General features: G+C 41.1%; 1 protein-coding gene across 1 annotated transcript in view; it reads left to right on the forward strand.

Moving 5' to 3' along the window:
* The window catches only part of ZNF462 (zinc finger protein 462), an 82,437-nt gene that overhangs the window by 23,428 nt on the left and 32,032 nt on the right, over window positions 1-26,977 (forward strand). The window contains exon 7 of the mRNA XM_012638531.1: window positions 24,873-25,140. Within this exon, the coding sequence (XP_012493985.1) occupies window positions 24,873-25,140 (268 nt within the window). The remainder of the gene's footprint in view (window positions 1-24,872; window positions 25,141-26,977) is intronic.

A 26,977-nucleotide genomic window follows, 5' to 3' on the forward strand; every position in this document is an offset into this window, starting at 1 on the left:
TTGGGGGATAAATATGGAGTATCTTAGGTAACCTCTGACCCACCAGGGTAGTCACTTCCATTCTTGGACTTGCCAAATATTCTTCTAATCATCAGTTACCATACCTGTTTCCCTACCTGAACTGTGTGCTCTCTGAGGTCAAGGATGGTTTCCTGCTTGTTTTGCGGGCCCTAGCACTTGGCAGGCCATCCAAAAAGCATTTCTTAAATTGACTTGAATGAGGACTGCAAAAGCAACCACACACAAGGAAAGCCAACTGAACAACTGAAAAAGGCCAGGAATCTAGAAAAAGCCCATGGAATCTGGCTGTGCGTACACCAGGATGTGCTGTCCTGCACTGTTGCACTTCTCCTAGCTCACTCCCTCTGGAAGTTAACTAATTTCTACCCCCACCTCCACCCCCTCAACAGCCAATGACAACACCATGTCCCTTTCAACTTTCCGCAAACAGTGACTAATTCCTTTCCTCCAAGCAGCGAAGAGGAGGAGAAACAATTATTATTTGTTTTTCAAAAAATAAATTATATGAGTTTTGATGGTTTGGCTCAGGAAAGCTCGTCCAGATGATGTACATACGTTTTTGTTAACTCATTCATAATCCTAAATAATACCCAACAGAAAAATCCCAAGTGGTGGTTTAACAAAAGTGGTGAGCAAAGAATGGCCAAAGTGACATGAGAGGCAGGTGTTCAGGTGGGAGGACCTGCTTGCTTTTTGCTGGATTCACTCCCTTGGTGTTCGTGCCCAGGAAAGGATTTGTTCCTGCCCTTGGGGCTCTTCTACTTTGCAGGCAGTTTTCAGAGTAGTCATCAAGTTCAACCCAAAGGAGGTGTTTGGCTCAGAATATAGGGCCCAGCTAAGGTTTCATTTAGCAGCAAGCACACTGCTCTTGGAGTAGTCATTCCAGGGCTAGGTTCCTCGGCTTCCTCGGGGACACAAAATATTCTTAGATGACTCGCACAAGTCACTCTCCTTGTGTCATCTGTTATTTTGATGCTCTGTGAGTCCTCCACCAAAGCTGCAGTGATAGCTACATCAAGAGACACAGGACCTTCTAATTCCTTAATCTAGTTGTTGATTTTTAGCATTGCTAGTTATTTTCCCCCTTGGCCAGTTCCAAAGGCATCCATTCTGGTTTACATAAGGGTTCTGCGTGTCTCCTTGTCTAATTCCCAAGTGATGAAAAAATAATCATTACTTCTATTTTTTTAATTCTGCGGATTGCCTTAAATCTGTTTTTATACGTCTGATGAATCAGAAGTATAAATGATTAGTCTGTTTATAGAGAAAGAAGCTGTGGCCATGAGGAGTGAAGTGGTGAGTCCAAAAGTCACAAAGCATGTATGTGGTGGAGCTGAGTTTTAGTCACAGGTTTGTCTGATTCCAAAGCCTGTGTCTCTAACCCCTGTTCCTCAGCGAAGTCTAGTAGCAGAAATACACACCCAAGAAATGATGGAGTGGCTAAGGCACAGCCTCTTATATGTTTGGGAGCTCTGGAATCTTTCAAAGGAAACTAATGACAAGTTTTTATTATTCATTGATATTTAGAGCTTAAGTTAATAGATACGTAGATAGCGTTAAGTGCAAAAACAAGAATATAATGAACTTGTGCACCTGGATGTTAATGGATGTAGCTGCGGCTAGGAGAAGGAATTGACGATTCACGTAGGACTTCCTGGAAGAGGTGAACTCAAGAGGGGCCTTGAAGGGTGAGTAGATTTTTACATATGGAAGGAAGGCCATTCCGGGTGAGAGGGGTATCAGAAATGAGCAGATCTACAGGAGAAAGGATATAAGGACAACAAGGAAATCAGTCTGGCTCGAGTGATGAGTGTGTGGTGAGGTTAGCAGGGGGATAGTCGTAGAGGTGGAGACAGACACCAGGGGTACTTAACACCCAGAAGCAGAAGAGGGCTTTGGTTTTGTTAAGAAACAGACTGAACAGGGAAGAGAGCAGCAAGGTGCCTTTCCCCTCTGGAGCTGTCAGTGTACATTTGAGCTGTAGTGCATTAAGCTATAGCATCTCTATGTTTTCAAGAATGAATGTGCATTAAAATTAGTCATGGGTAGTAATTCATTTCTAAGACGGCTACATAGATTATTTTTTCTTCTGATTACAAAAGTAACACCTATTTATGATTAAAGAATAGCTTTATGGCAATACGTAACATAAAATGTAAGGATCACCCATAATGTCAGCTTCTCTCCACTCAGAATAATCTCTATTAACAGTTTGCTAAAGAGTCATCTAGATATTTGTTCTATGAATATACAAACCTAGGTTGTTTTGTTGTCTTATTTTATTTTATTTTTTTACAAAACTGAAACCATACTATTCAAACCTTTCTATATGTTTTTGCTCTCACTTGGTAGGTGGCATCACTACTTGACTCACTATAGTTTTGAAATAGGAGGGTCCGTATCTCAAGACAAACAAAAATGATTCCTCTTCAAATAATAAACATTGAGTAGTTAAAGCCTTCAAATATCTTTTTATATGTGTGATACATATACTTAAGGTGGGATTCTCAGAATTATATAAGGCTTTTGAGATTTGGCCAATCAAAAATTCATTAATTTCACTTTGAGGCTCACTCATCTCCTCAAAAATTAGTTAAGTAGAATCTTTTTCCTTACCACTTACTTGAGACTTAATACACTTAAAATACTGGCAAATGGTCCGTAGGTTAAGTGACAAAATCAAGATTACAGATTGTCTAGACTGTTCAGAATCATAGGCTGAAAATAAGGTTTTGTTGGGGGATAAATATGGAGTATCTTAGGTAACCTCTGACCCACCAGGGTAGTCACTTCCATTCTTGGACTTGCCAAATATTCTTCTAATCATCAGTTACCATACCTGTTTCCCTACCTGAACTGTGTGCTCTCTGAGGTCAAGGATGGTTTCCTGCTTGTTTTGCGGGCCCTAGCACTTGGCAGGCCATCCAAAAAGCATTTCTTAAATTGACTTGAATGAGGACTGCAAAAGCAACCACACACAAGGAAAGCCAACTGAACAACTGAAAAAGGCCAGGAATCTAGAAAAAGCCCATGGAATCTGGCTGTGCGTACACCAGGATGTGCTGTCCTGCACTGTTGCACTTCTCCTAGCTCACTCCCTCTGGAAGTTAACTAATTTCTACCCCCACCTCCACCCCCTCAACAGCCAATGACAACACCATGTCCCTTTCAACTTTCCACAAACAGTGACTAATTCCTTTCCTCCAAGCAGCGAAGAGGAGGAGCAGGTGCATTCCTTGCTTTTTGCCACCTCTCAAGAGTATTTCTACTTCCTTCATTTAATGGTACCTTTTCAGTTGCTAGAAAGCTTATTTTCTTCTTGTCTTCTGGGATGCTCTTTGGTCTTCCTCCATTAACTCAGTGCTGGGCTCACAGCCTTCCTTTCTACTCCAAGTATAACCATCATGCCCTGGAATTTGAATATACCAGACCCAGTGGTAGTAACTCAACAGATACTTTGGTCTGCTCAGCTAGGGAGATTTACCCTCTCCTTGACTGTGCTCCAGCTGCCCGTCTGTGTCTGACTCCCCCAGAACAGCTCCATCTCTCCCCGGCATCTCGAACTCTTAAACATTCTCTGCCCACTGCTTGCAGGCTCCACCCAACCCAGACCCTAGCTTAGCCATTTCAGAGGGGCATTCGTCCTCCAGCATCTGGTTCTCTAGCTCCCTTGTGCCTCTCTCGTTTCCAATTTGCCATACTGTAACCCGGAATAATCCTCACTCTTGGTACTTCCTCTGGTGTTAGCCGGTCTTTCTGGTTCTAACCTCAATCTTTTCCAATCTGTTTTCCAGGTTATCTTTGTGAATCACAAATCCGATTTACTTTTAAAAATAAATTTGAGCTTGTTCAGATTTAGCCCTGTATAACATCAATTTACCCATAAGCATTCCAAGGTGTTTTCTCGAATGAAAAAGACAGGAATAGAGTCACAACTGAAGTGCTAGAAGTTGCAGGTAGCTGCAGTCTTTCCTGCCTCTCCCCAAAGCCAATGCAGTGAGCAGCTGTGTAGTTAATAGCTGTGGCAATCACAAATTATTGTACTTGTGAGTTGTGATTTTATTGTTACTCTGATTTCACAGTATTTTAAAATTTTGCCCATGGGTAAGTTTTTAATTAGGAATACAGAGAAGGAAAAATGAAAAAAAATCTACATCCTACCTTGCATGCAAGCAAGAACAATGCCACCAATATGTCTGTTAGAAGAAACGTAATAATTGATAGTGATAACTAATCCACAGGCAGACAGTGAAGTGAAATTCCCAATTAACACATTAATATTGATAAATTCTATATATTTTTATGTTAACAATAAGATCATTTTTGCTAATACAGCTACAGTATACTTTTGCATCTTAGTTATGTTACCTCTGTGATGGAGGTCTGGGAAACAACAAACTCCTTTAAGAATTTAAGTTTAATGTTTAAATAGAATATTAGCAAAATTTGCTTTTTCTTTTAAAAATAATAGCTTTTAAAAGTTACTTTTTGAATGGCATCATTATTGTGCACCTCTACCCCTTTAACTTAACAAAGAGGTTTAGAGTGTTTATCACTGTTTTTCTCACTCTTCTAATTGGGGCGGTGGTGGGGGAGCATGTTTTCTAAATCACAATATGCCTAGGGGAGAATATGAAGTACATAGATGTCACCCATTATGTGTTGCCAGAGCAGAAAAAGAGTTTGAGGAACTACAGGACGGAGAAGTGGTGATTCTGTGCAAGTCAAGTGCAGGTTTAAGACTTTATTTATTTATTTACTTATTTATTACCGTTTTCTAAATTGAGAGTAAGCAAAAGCAATGTCAGCGGCTTCAATAAAATGCTGAAGGCGGAACACAGATTCTAGCAGTTTAAGAAAAGACAGTGAGTGGCAAGAAAGTAAAAGACAGCAGCTTTGTAAACCATACTTACTGCCCACATTGGTGGTTGTTTTTGTGTTAATCATTGTATCTCCAATAAAAGGAGGTGACTCCCCTGGGGCTGGCCATATAAAGCAACTGTTAAGGAAGTTCTGGTTGCAGCCCAGCCCCGCCACAGCCCCAGGCCTGGTGGGGCAGCTCTCACTGTGCCCCTGGGCTGCCAGTACCCAGAAGGGGACGGAGGGTGACAGCAGCAGATCCGCAACATGTGATGACACCGCACGCAGCCCGTCCAAGTTCCACGCCAGACACTCCTGGTTGCTCGGCTCCAATCGGGTACCCTCACTCCAGTGAAGCATCCAAGTAAGTGTTCCATGGAACCTCTTCCGCAAATCGTAACAGTTTGTTGTTGTTGTTGTTTCTAGCGGAATTTTGGAGTCACGCTGTAGTATCGGCACCGAGTGTGACTCTTACAATGTATTACTGGGTTCATTTTGATTGAGCAAATACCAGGAGGGATCATTTTCACCCAACTGGAGCTAGTGAAAACTAGGGGTAAATGATCTTTTTGAAACTAGTCCTCTGGATAGATCATCTTTACTTAATGGTCTGCAGATCACTTGGGGATGTTGGTCCCTGAGTTGAAGGTGCATTTTGAAAGCTGCTGCAGGCTTATACCCAGGAAGTACCATCCACATTGTAGGTAATGAACTGTGCAGCCTTAGGCGGAGGACCTGTCTAGCTCCTTACCACACATGCGTGTCCTTAGATAAACCACTTACCCTCTCTGAGCCTTGGAGTTCCCGGTGTGTAAAATAATGATGCCTGCTTTATGGGGTTATTGCAAGGATCAAAAAGGTAACACGATGGAAGTGCTTTCGTATTCTAAGTTACTGTAGAAATATTAGATACTATTAAAGTAGTATAGTAGAAGCAAATTTGTTGTCAGTTTATGATAATTTGTCATCAACCACAGAATGGTATTTTTCTTAATGAAAAAGGGAAAAAAAATTTATGTCCAGCCTTGGAAGCTGAATGAAGTTCCCTTACGTCATGAGCTTTCTTGGGAGTCCAAAACAATTCAGTGTTTGGAAAGTGGCACTTAATCCGGAGCCCTGTTGATATAAACTTATGTGAACTTCAGGGTTCAATTGAAACCACCCACATAAGACACTCCTTAGTACTTGATTTCTTAATGGGCTGTTGGAATTTATTGATAAGTCCCAGTGTCAGATATCGTCAGTAGTAGTATTATTGGCATTAATCAATATACATTTTAATTAATGATAACTATCATTTATTACATGTCTACTGACTGAGTACTTTACAAACATTGTTTCATTACATTGAATCCACACGGCAATCTCATGAGACAGGAACTTTCATCTCCGCTGCCCCCTGTTTGGGAAGGAGGAAAATAGGTTTAAGATAGGTAAGTGGTGTTCCCGGGTCGCGGTTACCGCCCAGCAGAGCTGGGGTTAGAGTGCTCATCAGCCTGACTCCAAAGCTGTGCTGACTATGTCACACCGAATCCCTAAACCTCAGTGCTTAGGTGTGCCGTTTTTCCCCTTGGAAAGTCTGAAAAAGGTATCCATATGAGCCCCAGGAAAAGTACTCTTGTGTTTTAAATGCTAAAACCCTTCTTGGATATGACCTCCTACAACTTTATTCCTGCAGTCATATCCTCCAGATCTCTTGAAAAGAACCCATATTTCCAACTTTTACTTTCTTGCCACTCACTCTGTCTTTTCTTAAACTGCTAGAATCTGTGTTCTGCCTTCAGCGTTTTATTGAAGCTGGTGGCATGCAGTGATCTCCTCCTGGCTAACTCCAGGGACAGTTTCTCTGGGAAAGAGTCAGTCAGTCCTTGCTGTTTACACCTGCTGCTTCCTCCTCGTCCTTTCTCTCCCTCTCTCTGGAATCCTCTGCAGTATGACTTTGATCCCTCCCACTGTAATCAGATGGCTCTCACCGCGATCATCAGTGACCCCGGACAAACCGGTGCATGGCTTCTGCTCTTGCCTCATCCTTCATTTTTTGTCCATGGCATTTAAAACTGCTGACCTTCCTTTCAGGGAAATTCCCCTGCCTCCGTTTTTGTTCTGTTGCATGTTTCAGGCTCTCCTCCAGCCTCTCTGATCATGCCTTTTTCCTTGACCTTGTTTTCACCACTTCTCCTGCTGCTTCCCTCACGTGTAGCTGGGTCTGGTCCTCAGTCCTCTCCCGTGCACTCACCTCCTTCGCAAACACATGGAGCCCCCTCGTTCTCTTCTTATGCCACCAAGACCTCCAGCACTAACCTCTCAGGTTGAGCCCCCAACCCTCTGTTCTATCTGCTCCTCCATTTTTTTCCACCTGCAGGTCTCACTCAACCTTCCCCTCAAAGGTCCTAAAGTGGAACTCATTAATTTCCTCCCAAACTTGTCGCTCTGCCAGGACTCTTGGGATCCAGCTAGCATCCTTTGTATCTTCAGGTCTTCTTGGACCCACATGTTGTCAGCCAATCAATTGCCTACTCAGTCCTGTTGTCTACATCTCCTTAATTCTTCACCCTTCCCATCCCCATCTCCTACCTAAGTCATTACCACATCCATTCCACCTGCAAAATTCTCCATTCAGTCTATTCTAAGCAAGATTAAAGTTCATGTCATTATCTTATTCAGAAATCGTTAACAGCTCTCCATGGTGTATTAAAGACAAAAAACAACCCATATTCTCCATGTTCACCCCAGCCTTCCTCCTTCCATTGGCTGTTTCGTTCTCCCTACATGCCAGCCCAACTGGAGTGAGTAGCTCTCCCCGTCCACATTTGCCTTTGTTCACAGTGTATCTCCTTTCCTTCCTCTCCACAGGTCCAGACCCTGCCTGTCCTTCAAAGTCATGTGCATATTCCTTCATTACTGTGATACTTCTGTGATGTCCCCAGATGTGTTCAACTCTCCTTCCTCTGAAACCCCACAATGCTGAGCCTTATGTCTCTTGGGGACATGTGGTCCATTCTGCGAATCCCATGATACTACCACAAGGGAGCTCCTTAGGGAGAAGGTTTCTGTTATCTTTGTATTCTAAACACTTGGCATAGGACTGCCTCCTTCCTAGAGTAGATGTCTTGTAAGTGTAAAATGAAAGTTAGTTGTATCTTATAAATGTCATGACAATAGTTTAAAGTAGTAAATTAAGATTGGAATTTGTTTCTGACTCCATAGCCCCGCTATCTTCTGGCCACCCTACTAACAACAGATAATAGATTCCCGTGGGGGATTGTTCGGTTCTTTGAGCACACACTCATTTTAATGTGTGTTGTAGTAATCTCCCCTAACAACCTGAGAGCTCTTGAAATATGAGGTCTGATTATCTTTGTATGTATCAAATATGTAATACCTCAGAGATATTGTAAGTTTGGTTCCAGACCATTGCAATAAGGCAGATATTGCAATACAGCAAGTCACACAAATATTTGGTTTCCCAGTGCCTATAAAAGTTATATTCACACTATACTGTAGTCTATTAAAGGTACAATACCATTATGTCTAAAAAATGTATATACCTTAATTAAATAATACTTTCTTGTTAAAAAATGCTAATGATCATCTGAGCCTTCAGAAAGTCATAATCTTCTTGCCGGTGGAGGGTCATCGTTAATGTTGGTGGCTGCTGGACTGATCAGGGTGGTGGTTGCTGAAGGTGGGAGTAGCTGTGGCAGTTTCTTAAAAAAGACAGCAATGAAGTTTGCTTTATCGATTGACTCTGCCTTTCCTGAAAGATTTCTCTGTAGCGTGTGATAATTATTTATAGCATTTTACCCACAGTAGAACTTCTTTAAAATTGGAGTAACTCCCCTCAAACCCTGCTGCTACTTTAACAACTAAGTTTATGTAATATTCTCAATCTTTTATTGTCATTTCAACAATCTTCACAGCATCTTTACCAGGAATAGATTTCATCTCAAGACACTATTTTCTTTGCTCATTCATAAGAAGCAATTCCTCATCCATTAAAGTTTATCATGAGATTGCAGCAATTCAATCACATCTTCAAGCTCTATTTGTGATTCTGGTTCTCTTGCTATTTCCACCACATCTTCAATTTCCTTTTCCACTGAAGTCTTGAACCCCTCGAAGTCATCCATGAGGGTTGGAATCAACTTCTTCCAAGCTCCTTTGCTAAGGTGAATACTTTTACCTCCTCCCATGAATCACAGATGTTCTTAATGGCATCCAGAATGGAGAATACTTTCCAGAAGGTTTTCAGTTTGCTTTGCCCAGATCCATCGAAGGAATCACTATCTATGGCAGCTATAGCCTTATGAAATAAATTTCTTTACTAGTACAACTTCAAAGTCACAATTACTCCTTAATCCATGGGCTGCAGAGTGGATATTGTGTTTCCACACATGAAAATAATATTAACCTCCTTGCATATTTCTATCAGAGCTCTTGGGTGACCAGATTCATTGTCAGTGAACAGTAATATTTTGAAAGTAACCATTTTTTTCTGAGCAGTAGGTCTCAACAGTGGGTTTAAAGTATTCAGTAAATCATGCTATAAACAGATATCTTGTCATCTGGGCTTTGTTTTTCCATTTATAGAGCACAGGCAAAGTAGATTTAACATAATTTTTAAAGACCCTATGATTTTTGGAACGGGAAATGAATGTTTGGCTTTGATTTAAAGTTACCAGCTGCATTATCCCGTAACAAGAGAGTCAGCCTGTCTTTGAAGCTTTGAAGCCAGGCATTAACTTCTCTCTGGCTATGAATGTCCTATATGTCATCTTTTTCCAATAGAAGGCTGTTTTGTCTACATTAAAAATCTATTGTTTAATGTAGCCACCTTCATCAGTTTATCTTAGCTAGATCTTCCAGAAGGGCCTTGCTCTGGATTAGGCTCTTTGGCTTAAGGGAATTTTGTGGCTGGTTTGATCTTCTATCCAGACCAGTAAAACTTTCTCCATATCAGCAACAAGGCTGTTTTGCTTTCTTATCCTTCATGTGTTCACTGGAGTAGCACTTTTCATTTCCTTCAAGAACTTTTCCTTTGCATTCACAACTTGGCTAACTGGCAGAAGAGGCCTAGCTTTCTTCTGTCTTGGCTTTTGACATGCCTTCCTCACCAAGCTTAATCATTTCCAGCTTTTGATTTAAAGCGAGATACATGACACTCTTCACTTGATCACTTAGAGGCCATCGTAGAGTTATTAATTGGCCTAATTTAAATATTTGTTGTATCTCGGGGAATAAGGAAGCCTAAGGAGAGGAGGGAGATGAGGGAATGGCTGCTTGGTGGGGCAGGCAGAACACACACAGCATTTATCAGTTAAACTCACTATCTTAGATGGGTGTGGTTCATGGTGTCTCAAAACAATTACAATAGTGACATTAAAGATCATTGATCTGGGGGGGGGAGCAAGGGCAACATACATAACCTAAACATCTATACCCCATAATATGCTGAAATTAAAAAAAAAAAAGATCATTGATCATAAATCATTATAATAGATATAATAATAATGAAAACAAATTCAAAAATACTGTGAGAATTACCAAAGCATGACACAGAGACGTGAAGTGAGCACATACCGTTGGGAAAATGCTGCCGATTGACTTGCTTGAGGCAGAGTTGCTGCAAACCTTCAACTTGTAAAAAACGCAATATCTGGGAAGCACAGTAAAACAAGGTAAGTCTGTATAGTACACATAATATTTTTCATGATTAAACATACCATTTATAAGAAAATCTGATAATTCAGAAGAATATTACATCACTTTACAAAATAATATTAATATTTTGACCATTGAGTTGAGTCTAAATGAGTCTAGAAAATACGTATTAAACATCCTTGGGTTGACACATGGATGTTAAAACTAAGGAGCAAAATGCAAACATTTTGGATGTTGCTGAGACTCAGTGTTTGGCAGATGACTACACGTTCTGGTTACAGGACGTGGATATGCTGCTTGGTCTCCTGTTCACCATTATATTTTTGCACATAAAGGGTTGGTAGGTAGCAAAAAAGGTAGCCTTCCGAGTTTCCTTCTTTTCTTCCCATAGGTAGGACCCTAATGTATAACAGATGTGAGTTCAGTGGGTTCAGTGGGAACTGAATGAGCAATTCTAACTTGCTAGTAAAATCCGGAGAAGAAAAGATGGTGTTTTCTACTTACCCAAACAAAGCATGGAATCATGGGCTGTCAAAGATATTCCATCATCAATAAGGAATGTGCTACCAGTTGGTTTTTCTCTCGGTGGGAATGTATTTCTACCAAGCTGCCTTCCCCATCTGAGAAATATTGTAATATTTGGTCAGGACTGAGGGTGCAATTTGTAGACATAGAAAAGGTAAAAATGTGAGGCCTCTATCTCACCTTTCCCCTGTTTAAACTGCTTCAGTGGCCATCTACTTTGCCTTCAGAATAAATTCCAAGCTCTGCCTGGAAAGTTATTATTTGGGCTCCACATTTCTCCCTGGAATCCTTCCCCACCACTTTTTCCTCCCTGCTTACCGTGCTGCAGCCATGCAGGAGCCCTGTCTTTAAAAGGGTCCTGCTACCTGACACTCCAGGCCTTGCTGCTCCTTCTTCCTGGAATGCCCTTTTCCACTGATTTTGTAGATCTACAGTGGAAAGAAGGCAGGGCCGTCTCTGAGCGCAGACCCTAAGTTTCTCCAAATGAGTAGTAGGCAAACACCCCCAAGGATGAGCTGAGCCAGAAGTTCCCAAGGAAGCTGAGATGCCCTCAGCAGTCGTGAAGTAAAACCCAAAAATCCATGCAAGCTGAGAAGTTTGCAACATCCCTCATAGACAGGAGGGAGAACCAGATAATCAACCAATACTTGTCCATATAGATGGGGTGGCAAGAAGTGTGATCAAGAGAAAGAAAACCAAGGTGAAGGGTAGAAAGGCTGGGGTTTGGAGTGTCAGGTAGGGTGGTTGTGGGGGGCATCATTGATAATAGGAATGACTGGGGCCATGCCTACAAATTGCACACCAAGAACCTTGCTCAAACCTGCAGGTGACCTTGAAAAAAAATTGAAAAGGAAACAGACCCCAGAATAGTTGCCAGGAAAGCCTCTACAGCTTGGGAATTAAATTTGCTCTGGCAGGCCTTTCTGAAGCAAGTTGATTTGTGACCATGTGTGTTTTGTATGCTATGTTAACTAACAAAATTGGGGTGAATTATAAAGTCTGTGGTATTATTAGGGTCCAGCCCTGCCTTTGAGCTGAATCCAAGCTCCACCATCAGTCCCCCTCACTCAGACATCTCCACCTACAAAATCAGCTGCTGGGTTGCCACCAGAAGTAGCTCCCAAGCATCTACCATGTGCCTCGAGCTGGGATATGTATTACGTCTGTGTACAGCAGTTTGAGAGATCCCTGTGCCCCTTGACCCCCCTGCCCCCGGCCAGTTAAGGAGACCAAATTCTTTCATCTATAGAAAACACCCTGTCAACACTAATTCAGTGCAAGATTTACACGTTGTAGATTTTAATTGTTGTGGGACTGAGGCCCCTCCAAGCACTCGCAACGTGCCAGTCCCTGGACTTCACACACTGGTCTCTGTTTCTCCAGAGCATCCTATGAAGCTACCACTGTTACCTTCTCCACTCTACCAATGAAGAACCAGAGGTCCGTTTGGTTGAGAGTTGCCGCAGAGCTACGAGGAGCTCATCAACGAGCTCTGGAGAGCTGGAGAGTTGTCTGATGTCCAATTGCCCCCTTGTTTTTCCCATCTGTAAAATGAGATGTAATAGCTCTCATTTCATAAGGTCACGATGAAAATCAACAAGAGACTTTGTGAAAAGTACCTGACACGGTTGCTAGACGTAGAGCTGGCTAAGACGGCGAAAGGTGAACCTGGACCGCACGAGCTGATCCCTCCAGCTTCTTGGAGGCTCCCACCTTGCACCTGAGCCCAGCATCACTGAGCAGCGTTCCCGTGGGTGGATTTGCAGTGGGTGGAGGAGCTACCCTAAGGGAAGAACCTACTGCTTTAATGGTGTTTAAAAATACAGCTTAACCCAGAGCCAGGACTTTCTTACACTGCATGGAAATAGGTGAAAATAAAAGAAAAAAGGGTAAGAAACCCACTGGGTTTGTCAGCTCAGAGACTCTCGCTCTGGGACAATTTTAGAAGAGCTCTGTGCTTTGAAGTGTGGCTGCTCATTCCTGTTCTTGATCAGCCATCACCTTTCTCACCTGATTTTCGTATCATCACTTAGAGCCCTATGTGTATCTAAATATATATATATGCTTATACCCAGATGTGTTCTTTCCTCTTGATTATCTCATCTTTTAAGAAATCTCCACAATTGTTCCCTCTCCAGGCTTTCACAGCACGGTTCATAGCAAGCTGTCCATTGTGGCTGACTCCTTGAAGTCAGTAGGCATCTTCCCTCCAGTCAGGTCTTGAGGAGGACGCGCGGTGGCCTTGCCCAGGGCCTGTGAGCTCTAAATACCATCCGAGGTTGTTCGCGAGCTTTCTATGGTTGAGGCCAAGTCATTTATATAAAGAGGCTTTTGTACTCAGAGTTTTTCGTTGGATTTTTTCAGTGTGGTAAAGACATCTATATGATCTAAACGAACAGCAGGAAACATTACTTCCTCATCACACAATTCAAAAGAGTCACAGGTGAATTATGCATTTGGTATTGTAAGAGCTTCTCAATTAACAATGGCAGATGCCACCCAGAGTTTCCTCCGAAAACATTAGAAAAAGGCTCCTTCACCACACATTCATTTGTTTCCCTACGTGATTTCCTGCCTGTTTCAAAGAGGGTTTTTAAGAACATATGCTCTGAGTTACAAATAGTGCAGAAGGAATATCTGCGATGTTTGCTAATCACTGTGGCAGAAAAGGAACACGTTGAAACAGGGCACTCAGGAGCCCCAAGTTGTGTTCTTGTTTCTCCCTTGACTATCTGGGTAACATGAAGCCATCTCTGCTTTTCTGAACCAGTGCAAGTCCTTATGCAGAATGGATAGCCTATACGCTACATTATCTGGGATGAGAGTGCGTTCCTGATGGAGGAAAATTGGTAAAACATTTTATACAGCGAAAATCTATTTCCAAATACCTGAAGTTATCCATGAATACCTTCTCATGGATTACAAAGGACTATATTTGCATGGCCTTGGGTGGTGACTGTTGGAAAGCCATGGTGCATTTAAACACCTGAGCATCTCATAAACATCTGTGCCTGCTGATGAGTGCACAAAAGGAGGGTGAGAGAACTGCGAGTAGAATCATCTAACGTGGCTTCCAGATGTCCTGATATTCTCTGTTTCATGGTTTGGACTTCTGGCTGATTTAGGGTCAAAAGGAGAAATTGATGCCTTTGGCTTCTTAAGGTGGCCATGGATTCTGAATTCCATTTCATTCAAATTCTCAAATGTTCAGAAGTCATTGTCTAGGTGATTCAAAAACACCCAGGCCTGTTTCAGCAAAACTGGTTCAGAGTTTCAATGACAAGGCTCTGTGCACCTCATTGTCCAAAGAGAGAATGGCATTTGTCAATTGGATTTTCCTTTTAAATTCTGGATTTTCCAGATCCAGTATCTTCAATTCGTAAACTTGTTGGATGTTTGCAACACATTTATTGAGCACTTGTTTTAGGCCAGGCCCTGAGCTAAGTTCTGGGGGACATCAACTTAAAAAAATTAAAGATAGATGGATGGATGCATGCATGCATGGGTACATGGATGGATAAATGGATGGATAGCCTAATTTCAAAGTCTGCTGGGGGTAAAATAAATTGATCTCAATACAGCATAACTACTAGTAGTAGTAGTCCAGAGGGGAAATTGAGTAAGCGTATCTAGAAGGGTCAAGGAAAATCTTCATAATGATGGCAAATTTGAACTGAGTTCAATTCTAAAAGATAAATAAGAGTTTGTCAAGATGAAAAGTATAAGAAGGGCATTGCAAGAATGCAGGGAAATAGGTGCACAAGTGAATATTAGGAGCCATCTATGTGGCTGGCATTAAACAGAGCGTGGGAACAGTGTGGATGTAGAGGTCAGGATAGGTCTGGAAAGATGAAGGAGGGTCTGAGCACCGTGGTTCAGAGTTTGGACTTTTTTCGTAAAAAGTGAGTATCATGATCACATCTGCATTGTAGAAAAGAAAGAAATCTTAGGGGGAGACAAAATTGGAAAATAGAAGGCCAGTTAGGAACATTTTGCAGAAGTTCACACAGGCAACCACGAGAGCCTGAACAAAAGCTGTGGCAATGGGTTCGTGGAGGGGATCACAGAGAAACGGCATCTTAGGAGGTTGAGCCAGCAGAGATTTTTAGACTCATTCAATGTGTAAAATGAAAGAGAGAAATAAATCGATGATTTATTCTGATTTCATTGACTGGGTGAATGGTGATGCCACTGGAAGAAAAATGCAGAAAGACAAATGGACTTGTTCCCAAATAAAAGACTGATGAATCCAAAGTCCAAGAATCATCTTTGTCTCAGGTCAGGATCCCCCCAAAATATAGAGAAGCTTCGTGCAAAATAAGGCCTTTGAGTGACCCTTTCAATGAACACAAGTACGATGGGAAACTAAATCTCAAAAAGAGAAAGATTGCCCATTTTTTGCTGTGTTTTTGTCGGTTTTGAAGACTAATTTTTTGTTTTGGTTTTTTTTTCTGGTCTATTCCTTGATCATATTTCAAGGTTTTGTTTTTACTCATCAGAATGACAGGAAGTTTTCAGTGTGTGTTTCCTTCAAGTTTGGCCTCAACCTTATTTTCAGGATTAGGCGTTTGTTTCTCCGTTTGCCTCCATGACAACCAAGCCGAAAATTCCTATATATAGTCACCCAGTACCCATTGTCCCTCTGGCCATTGTATCATAATCTTGTGCATCTAGGCCAGAGAGCTCCACTGATGATAGAAGACAAGGAGGTGCCAGAGTCCTTGGCCTGGAGATTTTCAAGGCATAATCAGAAGAAGGAAATAAAATAATGTGGCTGCCTCTAGAGATTTATGTTACCCTTTAGGCGCTATCCAGAAGGAATTGAAATGGTTTGTGTTCTAAAGCTTAGTCTCTAATACAGTTTTCTTTTGGAATGGCCCATAGATAAAGAACATTTTTGAGGCTCTTCAGAGGAAATACTTAGAAAGTTGCATTGGTGATTTGCAGTGTTTGTTGTTAATCTGGATGCCAAATTCCACTCAGTATTAATAGCACAAAATCAACAGCAGGTACCTTGAGACAGAAAGCAAGCTAAATCGAGGTACAAAGGAATACAGGATAGAACCTAAAAAAACTTTTTAAATCAGCAGACTTGTTGACTCTGGGAATCACCTTGACAGTTCTAGGCTACACACTGTTTTAGTAACTTAAAAAAAAAAAAAAAAATATATATATATATATATATATATATCTGGAGTTAAGAAAGTTGTCCACAAATTCAATCCAGCAAACATTTTGTTAAGTGCCTTTCTAGGCACTTCTAAGCACTTGGGATACATCAGTGAAAAAAACAGCACGAATTCTTGCTCCTGTGGAGCTCACATCACTTGCTCATTTGCCATTTTAGATCGGCAGGAATAATACCTTACAGCCACAGATGTCCATAAATTCAATTCAGCAAACATTTTCTTAAGTACCATAATTAAGTAATTATGATGGTAATTAAAGTTTATTAAGTTGGTAAAGAACCTAACAGATTATCTTGTCTAGAGGTACTTAAAAAAATTATTGTGGTAAAAAAACACATAACATGAAATTTACCCTCGACAAATGTTTAAGTTTACAATATTGCTAACTATATGCACATTGTTGCATAGCGGATCTCTGGAACTTTTTCATCTTACATGATGGAAACACTGTACCCATTGAACAATAACGGTCTGCTTCCCTCTGCCCACCACCCCTGGCATCCACCATTCCACTTTCTGTCTCTGTGAGTTTGACTGCTCTAGAAGTGGCATCATGCAGTGTTTGCCCTTCTGTGACTTAGCATAATTTCTTCAGATTTCAACCATGTTAATAGCATATGACAGGATTTTCTTCTTTTTTTATAAATGGAATATTAGTCAGCCTTAATTATATTTGTATATATATATATATGTCACACCATATTCAGCCTTACTAATATATATATATATTATATACACACCATATTTTCTTTTTCCATTCATCTGTCGATGGTCATTTAGGTTGTTTCCACCTCCTGGCTATTGTAAATAATGCTGTGGTGAACATGAGCATGCAAGCATCTCTTTGAGATCCCAATTTCAATTCTTGGGGATAAATACCCAAAAGTGGATTGCTGGATCATATGATAGTTCTGTTTTTAATATTTTGAGGAAACTCCATGCTATTTTCCATAGCAGCTGTACCATTTTAACATTCCCAACAACGGCACACAAGGGTTCCAGTTTCTCCACATCCTTGCGAGGACTTACTTTTTTTTAAAATTGCCATCCTAACCAAATAATTTTTTAAAAAATGCCTTATGTATTTTATTTTCATTTAAAATATAAAGGTATTTATTCACCATTATTGTAATGTAGGGTTAGGCCCAGGTATTTGAATCTGGGTTCTTTGATTGGAGTTCCCTGTTTTCTGTCTTGTGTAAACCACACACACCTACATTGTATTGTGTGCTATACTCAGTTTTAATTTCTTTTAGGTGGAATGAGAACTTAGACATTTGCGAAACAGTCTTAGAGCAGAGTCCTTCTAGATTTCTATGTTCTCAGTCTTTTATAGTTGGTCTTGCCAAAACATAACTTGACAGTAATTTTTTTTTTTTAGTAACTTGACTTTATCAAGTCTTTTCAAAGCAGTCAACATAGCATTCTTAGAAATAACACTTTTTACATCATATTTCATCATTTTATAGAATATTAATTAAGTGAACTCAGTAACAAATACAACAGTGTGAAGAAGTTTGGGAGCAAATAAAATTGATTCTTGTTAGCATTAACTCAAATACTGGAATAAGAGATGGACGGACCTGCTAGTGAATGGTGCATATCACCAGCCCAGACACCACTGTGGCCGTGGGTCTTCTGTGGTCAGGATGCTTTAAGGGCACAGACACTGATCTGGTCAGGTTTGCTAGTGGGGGTTGCTTGAGAGGACTTGTAAGTGTAATATGAGGTATAGTGGGATCAGGGTGAGAATCACAGTGTGTATATTTTGGCAAAACATTATGGAGAGCAAACAGTTCTGTTTGTTTTGTTGGGAAAAATCTTCACAGAGGAAGTGAACTTTCAACTGAGTTTTGAAGGATGGGCAGGAATTCGCCAGGGGAAAAAGAAGAGGAAGAGTATGAGGTAGCCCTGATCAAGGACTCCCAGTGATGCGATGTGTAGAATGTGCAAGGAATTGGAAACTAGCTAAGTGTGGCTGGAGACATGGGCTGGGGCCAGACTGAAGTGCTGACTTTATTCTTGAGCTCTCGAGCATAATTATCTCATAATTCTGTGAGTTGATATGTGTTATTTGTCTATGATATGTATACCGGCTGAACTAGAATAGATCTTAGAGGGAAAAGGACCAGGGAGGAGGCTTTAAGGGTTGACCATCGATGGTATGAGGATCCGGCTGAATAAGGGGAGAGGAAGGCAGGGGACTGGAGAGGAAATGAGCAGGGTGGGTCGTGAGTCGTGTCTCTGGGACATGGCACCTGGTAGATGTGCTGTCATAGGAAGGGGAGAAGTCTGACACTTTGACGGAAGAGTCTCACAGTTTGGGCTCATACAAAGTGAAGGGCGATTCACTGACATTCAGAACCTTTGGGGAAAGATGGCGTCACATGTCAATGTGTTGGGTTTGAGGAGTCTCAGACATAAAGCTCAAACCAGTTTTTCAGCTTTCGATGAAAACCCCGATGATCTCAAAGCTCAGTGGTTTCCCATTGCCATAGAATTCTCTACTGGGTGACTACAGATTCCTGGGTCACTATCACATACACAAAAAATACTTGACTATTTTTGTCCTTTGCCTAAGTTTATCAGCTAGTTGTAGAATAGAAATTGCATGCCATTCCAAAAGTTTCCTGGCTATTAACTAAAGCATGGCTTTAGCTGCTCTCTTATCATTGCTAGTGTGCCTTTCTCAAATGTTCTATCATTTCTTGACTAGAAATAGTGAACTATGTGTCCAGCTTATCTGAGTCTTACCCCTACGCTCCTGACTTTGGACATTTACAATATTTGTGGTTAAGTTTATCCACAGGTAATATTTTATTTCTAATTGCTTATGCTACCAACCTTAGTTGCCTAGTCTGTTTTCCTGAAGAAAATTATAATCCATCCATTATTTTGAACTTTCTGTGCTATTTCAGAACTTGGGATATTTTAAATCATCCCTTACACAACCTACCCCACCCTCTGATGTACGTGTTTTTCTGTTCGGATTCATCATTTCTTTGCCCTGGGGAACTTAAATCACTTTTTTCATTGTGGTAAGAATGTAGTTGTTTAATTTCTGTTTAGGTTTCCTAAATATACAACTTAGGTGGAGGTGTGGCAGCTTGAACATTGAGGTATCTGCATGTCTGTTGTCGATGTCATTAATAAATGTAATTAATGAATACTAGTCACATTTATTAATGGACACCGGTAGTTCTTCTGACATCCCCTCCTCATCTTCCTCACCGTACATTTTATCAGTCACAAAGCGCTGCTCATTTTATCTTCCTTCTCCCTACCTTTTTGTAGATGCCTCTCTTAAAACATTTGTTTTTGCATTGTATCACAATTAATTATTTACGTGTCTGTCTGAAACAGTGAGTTGCTTGGGGTCAGGGCTCAAATCTCACTATCCCAGAGCAGGGCCTCCTATTTACTTAGATGCTCAATAAATATTTGCTGAATGAATGAGTGTAATTTAATCATTTGCCCCCCAGCCACCTCTAAAATTTGCTCACCTAAAATTCTTTGTCTTTTATTTTTTTTCTGGTACTTGATTCACACTGATCAACAAGCGTCAAATCTGCATGAAAAATCTAACTCAAGTATAATCAAATGTGGATGCTGGCACCAAGGTACTGCTACTCCCTCTCACCTTCACTCACCCCCTCTATACAGAGCTGCAGAAAATTGAGAATTGATCCTCTGTACAGCTTCCTTTTTGTGTCACTCAGCGCATGGGGGCTGTCCTCCGCAGCTCCCACCATTTGCTGCCCAATTGGGTCTTACTCTTCCTTGTATCTTCCTTAATCTTACAATACTTAAACTCTCCTGTTACTGTTCATTTGTTCTCATTGCCCCTTTTATTCCTGCAATCTGTGGAGTGAGTTTGCTAGACGTGGAGAAGGCCTCTATTTTCTTAAGTCAACTGCTCAGCTTTCCCCTAATAGATAGGAGTTTCCAGAAGGCACCCCTCATGTCTTCTGTGACTTTGAGTCCCCAAAGCCAGCACATGGCCTGGCGCTAAGACAGTGTTAACTAAATGCTGTGGAACAGAACTGGGAATACCCAAGAAGGTCTCATTCTGTCAGGCTTTTTGTTCACTTTCTTGTCATTTGCCTTTATAAAGTCCAATTTCTTATTGTTTCTGCACTGGTGAATTTCTGTAGAAAAATGCCAAAAAAAGAAAAAAAAAAACCTTCTAACTGATACTCACCTGGGTTTGGCTGGTATTTGGAGGAGCTGGAATTAGCAAAAAAATTTACCATTTCTCCAGGAACATGAAGAGGTGAGAGGACCAGGAGGTCTCATCCAAAATTAAGTCATTGCCTGAAATCCTGAGCTATTCAAGAGCCATGGAAAAGCACCCATCTCACATTTGCATTTGTGCACCTTTCTTTTCCCAGCCAAATCCCACTTGAGGAATTTCAGAGTGTTATTATTTGAGGACGATTTATCAAGCATCTAACTAAAGCATGACATTTAAGCAGACAGCTTTTCAATTCTGGGTATTTGCAGTGCTTACCTGTGCAACGTGCGTCTAGAAATGTCTCCTGTGTGGTTTTTGCTTTTATGAAGCATTTTGAAATTTTGGATATTCTTTTTCTTTCCCATGAATCTTGCTTTGCTTTTTTCATGTGCTCCAAAGTGCTTATTTTAGTGTTTTCTTTCATATTCAGTTTAATGTTATTTCTCTCTTCTGTTATCATTTGTATCCTGTTATTTTCTTAACTATTTCAACCTTCCTACCACTTTCTCTCTCTCCTCTGTACTGTGTGTTATTACTAAAAAAAACTGTCCATGCTCTTTCTCACACCTCTGGTTTGTATCCCAGGACCCTAGAGGTCACCTTTGGGTATGGATGCCTAATAGGCAAGACTCAGACTTTACAGTCAGACAGATCTTTGTTCAAATCCTGCCTCTGCATCTTAGTAGCTGTGTGACCAACCATCCTCAGCTTCACTTCCCTGGTTGTCAAAATTGAGATAAGAACCCAATTACACTGTACACCATAGTTGTGAGAATTAATTTCTGGCTGCCCCGTAAATTCCAGACCTTGCAGGCACGGTGACCATCCATGCTAAAATTCTAGTTTGATCCTGATTTTACAAAACATAATTCTTTTCTTATGATAGTCAATTTAAAAAAATGGATAGCTACGTCTAACTTAATTACATTTGTTTTATAACTACAATTATAAATTATAATTTAATTTCTAAAACTTTACATCTAAATAAAGTCACAAGTCAGGGAATTAAAACTCTTTTGTCAGACTGCATGTCCCAGGGTTGGTTGGTTAGGAATGTGTGGAAATGTTAAGCCGTGATCTGTTTTTGAAGGTGGCCCACCTCCCTCTTTGCTGTTGGTTCCATGGTAGATACCACTGTCCATGCAGGTGATAAAAATGTACCTTGTGTGACCCGCAGCTGGGTGCAGAATTTCCCACTGAATTCACCTGCATGTGCTTCAGCTGCTGTACTTCCCCATGACCAGAAGTCTGACTCTCCAAACAGGGGTATTTTTAACTTTTCCTTCCTTAAGCTCAGAATGAAAGAAAAGAGTCTTAATGATGATTTTTAACTTATGTGACATGCCCTTCGCTGCTAACAGTCTGTTTGCCTTTCTAACCTGGGCACAAAACGACCCTCTTCTGCTCTTCAGGCTGTGCTCCACGCACAAACTGGAATTTTATATAGCCAAGCAAGTGGGCTTTTTAAAGAGCAGTGGAATGATACACACTCACGTCTTTGTCACTTTAGTGCCCAAAGTGCGAAAAGCCTACATTATTCACAAACTCCAAGTGAGAGAGAGAGAGAGAGAGATGGAGAATGTTGGCACCAGAGAGGAAAGTATAGCTCTAAGAAGACCCAGAAAGTTGTAACCTGGGCATTATTACAAATGCATCATGACTGGTGGGATTTGCTTATTTTCATCAATAAGCCTGTCCATCTGATTTTAACCAGGAGGAAAAACGGAATTTATGGCATACAGCTGCTGTTTCTTTTGCACTGCCATTTAAGAAGGGTGATGAGTCTCCACATCTTGGAATGCTTTCCCTGTGACTTCTTGCATTTTTATTTCTCCAGGTTTTCTATAATATATAAATACCAGAATTAAAATGTGGAATGTGTTAACTAAAAGGAGATTCCCTTGTCTTGGAGGGAGTCTGCCTAAGAGATTGGTGATTGTGTTGAGTTGGGGGTTGGGAGAAGGGAGGGGAGATGCATTCGCATGGCTTGGCATCTGACCAGGAGCCGTGTATTTCTTTGTAGCTTTGCTATGAAGGATTGAAGCTGTCAGGTGCCTGGTATCTGAGACAGCTGCCAGCACCCATACTAACCTGTGAAACTCAGGGGTATGCCATGTCGTCCAGGGAACTGTGGCTGGTTACTGAGAAACAGACCATTCCTTGGGATGTTGGTTTTGATCTCTGGGTGGATTTGCGGGCGATGAACAGATCACTGGCATCAGGACCTGGCTCTGGCCTTGTTAATTGCAGAGTTTCTATTCTGCAGAGCTAAGAGTGCAAACAAGAACCAACACTACCAAGAGGACAGAGGCTTTCCCGGGATACTGGCTGGCAGTTCAACTTGCAGCTCAAGACCGTGCTAACAAGAGAGGCGGAGTGTGTTTCGCGCTTCACTGTGTGTGTGTATTTTAAGCAGAAACTAGTCTTGAGGGCTTCCATCGAAAACATCTCGAACAATCCATGAAATGGTAAACAAACCTGCTATTGAAAGAAAGAATGAGAAGTTGACAATTGTATTATTGTGATCCTGAGTGGGTTCATCAGCTAGGGTAGAGGAATAAAGAACAAGAAGATAAAAGAACCTGGTAAAATGAATTCAGTTGTCATTTCTTTCTTCCTTTGTCTTCGGTTTACACCTGGTAATGAACCTATGGAGGCTTGGAGAGATTATTCAAGTTTCCTTTTGTTTTATTTTTTTGTGTGGCAGGTTTGTTTACAATTTCCAAAGGGGTTTTTCTCAATCTTGAGGAATATGAATTGGGAGAGGGGGGTGGACAGGAGAACAAGAAGGGGAGATATTTTCATATTTTGAAGACAGGAGGGGGCCCCACAATCAGGGAGGCTACTCTGCTTTTGTTTTTCTTCTCGAAGAGGCGGACGGGATGGATGGTGCTGGTTTCATCAAATGTGGGTTTTACAGAATTCCTCCATGTCCTGCCTCAGGGAATTATGCTTCGGAAAATTAAGTGTCCATCAAATCAGGAGGAGGCTTGTACAGTTTCTATCCCCTGCTTTTTTGAAAGGCTTAAGAAAAGAGCCCTTTGTTTTCTTTTCAAGGAAAGTTACACTGAAATTCATCTGTGTGGTATTCGTAGACTTCATTTGTGTCATTCACAGGCAGCTGTAGGTTATTCAGGACAATGTTGTTGAATTCCTAACCTCGACATTCAAAGCAGCGTGTTGGGAAAAGGTTCAAGACCTTTCTTTTACTTTCTCTCTCTCTCTTTTTTTTTTACTTTTTTTCTTAATTTAAAGAAGAAATTCAGTTTTCCCCTCCTCCCACCTAGATCAGATTTCTCCACCACATGCCACTGAAGCTCCCTGGGTTTAAGATTTGTGCCTGTCATTTCCGACATTTTCCTCGGAATCAAAAACTTTAAAAAATACCTTTCAGGGAAACTTGTTTGGAATTTCATTTTAATGGGATTTATGAATAAATCTCCATCTTAATGCTGACTAAGCTTTAAACATCCATTCCAGGAGAACACTATCGGATTTTTATATTTTAAAATTTAAATCACTTGACTGTGAAGGCATAAAACATTTTTATATTTGCGTGAGTGCCTGGTGCTCGAGCATTTCTGTTAAAGACTGATTTTTTTTTTTTATAATTTGGTTGGCTCGAATAAATCTGGGCCGCAAAGGAAAAGATATTGCATCATCTACTTTCCTTTCTCGTGTAGACTCCTGTGTACTTTATGTGGGTTTATTTATCTCACCTACAAGGACGGGTATTCTGTGGCAACCTGTTGCCACACTGCAATTTCCTTTAACAAACAGTTTACTTTCTTCCTTCGCTTTGAAACTTTTAACCTCAGAATTTTATTTTTAAATGCCATAAGCCCTCAAAGTCAGATTAAAAGAGGTGACATTTCCTCCCTGCATGTGTTTCCCAGATCTGTGTTGTAGAACGTACATAAAGATAAAAGATGGGATCATATTCATCCCCCTTAAAAAAAAAAAAAAAAAACCTTATAACCAGTGGGGAGATGATGGTCAAAATGAAAGGGTGCAATCTTGCAGTTAGAAAATGAAAATGAGTTCTGGGGATCTGATGTCCAGCATGGTGACTACAATTAGTAAAGCTGTGCTGTTTACCTGAAATTTGCTAAGGGAGTAGATCTCAGGTGTGCTCACTGCACATAAAAAATGGTAACTATGTGAGGTGACGGATGCGTTAATGAACTTGATTGCAGTGATCGTTTCATGATGTACACATATATCACATCATCATGTTGTACACCTTAAACGTGTACAACTTTTATTTGTCAGTTATCCCTCAATAAAGCAGGCTGGAGAGGCCTGATGTGTCAGGGGTTTTCAAGCAGCAAACCTCTCCTGTGTCCTCCGTGCCCTGTGTCATTTTCCTCATCTCTTCACAGACTCGTCATACTCAGAGCCCCCAGATGTTCAGCAGCAGCTGAACCACTATCAGTCGGCCGCGCTGGCAAGAAACAACAGCCATGTCAGCCCTGTGCCTCTTTCCGGGGCCGCTGCTGGCACCGAGCAGAAAACCGAAGCCGTTCTTCACTGCGAATTCTGTGAATTCTCCTCCGGCTACATCCAGAGCATCCGGCGCCACTACCGGGACAAGCATGGTGGGAAGAAGCTTTTCAAGTGCAAAGACTGCTCCTTTTACACAGGCTTTAAGTAAGTGGTGTGATGAGTAGTTGGGAAGAACAAGGTGGGTGCCCCTGCTCGCCCCTCGCCACGTACTTCCCTTCACGCTTTTCCTACCTGGAGCTCGGGGGAGGCCCTGCCCGCAGGTGATGGAAAGATGATGTAGGGTTGAGTCCAGCCTTCGTGAAAGGAGGCTAGTTCCAGAAGACTGCTTTGGGGTTTGTGGAGGAGGGGAAGGGCTATATCAGAACAAATGGGTTTAAAAATCAAAGCACGTGGGCTCCCGAGCAGTGTGAGATCTCAGCAAAGGATTTCTCTGGCCCAGTGCATGGAGCAGTGTTTTCCCTTCAGAGAACAACCCCCACCCCTTGTTTTTTGTCTTTGAAAAAAATACGTTCTTGGAAGCAAAATCAAAGTGAAGAGAAAACATCCAGCAATAGTGACTCCCCTGCTGCCCCTATAGAAAATTCTTATTTCTTAAAGTTGTAGTATTGAAAGAGACAGAGAGAAGCAAGACACGAGCACCGTGAACACTAGGCTTGAGCAATCATAGAGAGATTGTTCCAATCTAGAAAAAGATAATCAAAAGTCACTCTCGCTCCTCTGCGTGACAGAATTGGTGAACTCAATTAAAGAATGAAATGCTTCCCATGATGTAATCTAGACTTCTGTGATTTAATCTCATCCTGTGAGATAATGTTTAGGTTACTGGTTACAGGTGTAGAGTGTGGAGCCTGACTGCCCGAGTTTGAATCCCAGTTTTGCCATTTATTGGCTGTGTGACCTTGAACAAGTCACTAAGCCTCTCTGTGTCTCCATTTCCTTATCTGTAAAATAAAGGTAATAATAGTACCTACTTCACAGGGCTCTTGTGAGCAGTGAATGAACTGGTGTATCTGAAGTGTTTAGAATAGTGCTTGGCACAAAGCAAACATTAATAAGTATTATAATAGCATAGACAGGAAGCTATTATAATAATATAACATTAGGCATTGTATTATAGATACAAAGCTATTTCTGCTTCTGTCGTAATCAGGATCTGACTTAAACTACTTTAATACAGACTTCACAAAGAGATGCTGTAGAAATTAGGCTTCATGTCCAAAGAAAAAGATGAGTTGGAAAAAGAACAAATCTTTTCACCAACATCTTAGTTGTCGGGATTTGATGGGAAACGTATTATATCTCAGACTATTAATCTGCTCCAGTTATATAAATATGTTCAGATAAACATGTATCTAATTTAGAACTGAGAGAAGGCTAAAGAACCCAGGTAACAAGGGCCGACTGACAGATGTGCATGTTTCTCCACAGAGCAGCACTTGGGTTCATGAGAAGGGGTCCTCGCCCATTAAACTCTTGGTTTTATCCATTGTTATGAGACATTTCAAGCTTTTTAAATTTTGAAGATGTGAAAAGGATGGAGGAAGAGGTAACGGTACCATTCTACCTTCAAGCTGATTCTACAGCTCTGAGTTCAGTTTACCTAATCACTAATCATGATAACTGCCTTCCTGAACAACTTGCCCCCCGCCCCACCTGTGACAAATCACGTAGGCAGGTTGTAAATCAGCCACGCTTTAGTATAGCCCACCTCCTCCCAAGCATGATGAAAAGTAGTTCCTCTTAGGGATTTTGTTTTCATACTTTTAATAGGCAATTTCTAATTTTCAAGAATAAGGTGTTTGGGGAATCTCTTTTCTCTCAAACTAAGCCCTGAACCCAGCCAGGTGGCAAAATTTCCAAAAAGTTACTACTGTTTGACAGTGTTCAGTTATCGGTTGAGTGACCAAGGAACTTGTGGTCAGCAAACATGATGAACAGATTTCTTTTAAGCCCCTCAAGCAGGAATGCCACATTTGGACAC

This window comes from Propithecus coquereli, unplaced genomic scaffold, assembly GCF_000956105.1.
Source record: "Propithecus coquereli isolate 6110/MARCELLA unplaced genomic scaffold, Pcoq_1.0 Scaffold130, whole genome shotgun sequence".
In the NCBI taxonomy this organism is placed as follows: Eukaryota; Metazoa; Chordata; class Mammalia; order Primates; family Indriidae; genus Propithecus; species Propithecus coquereli.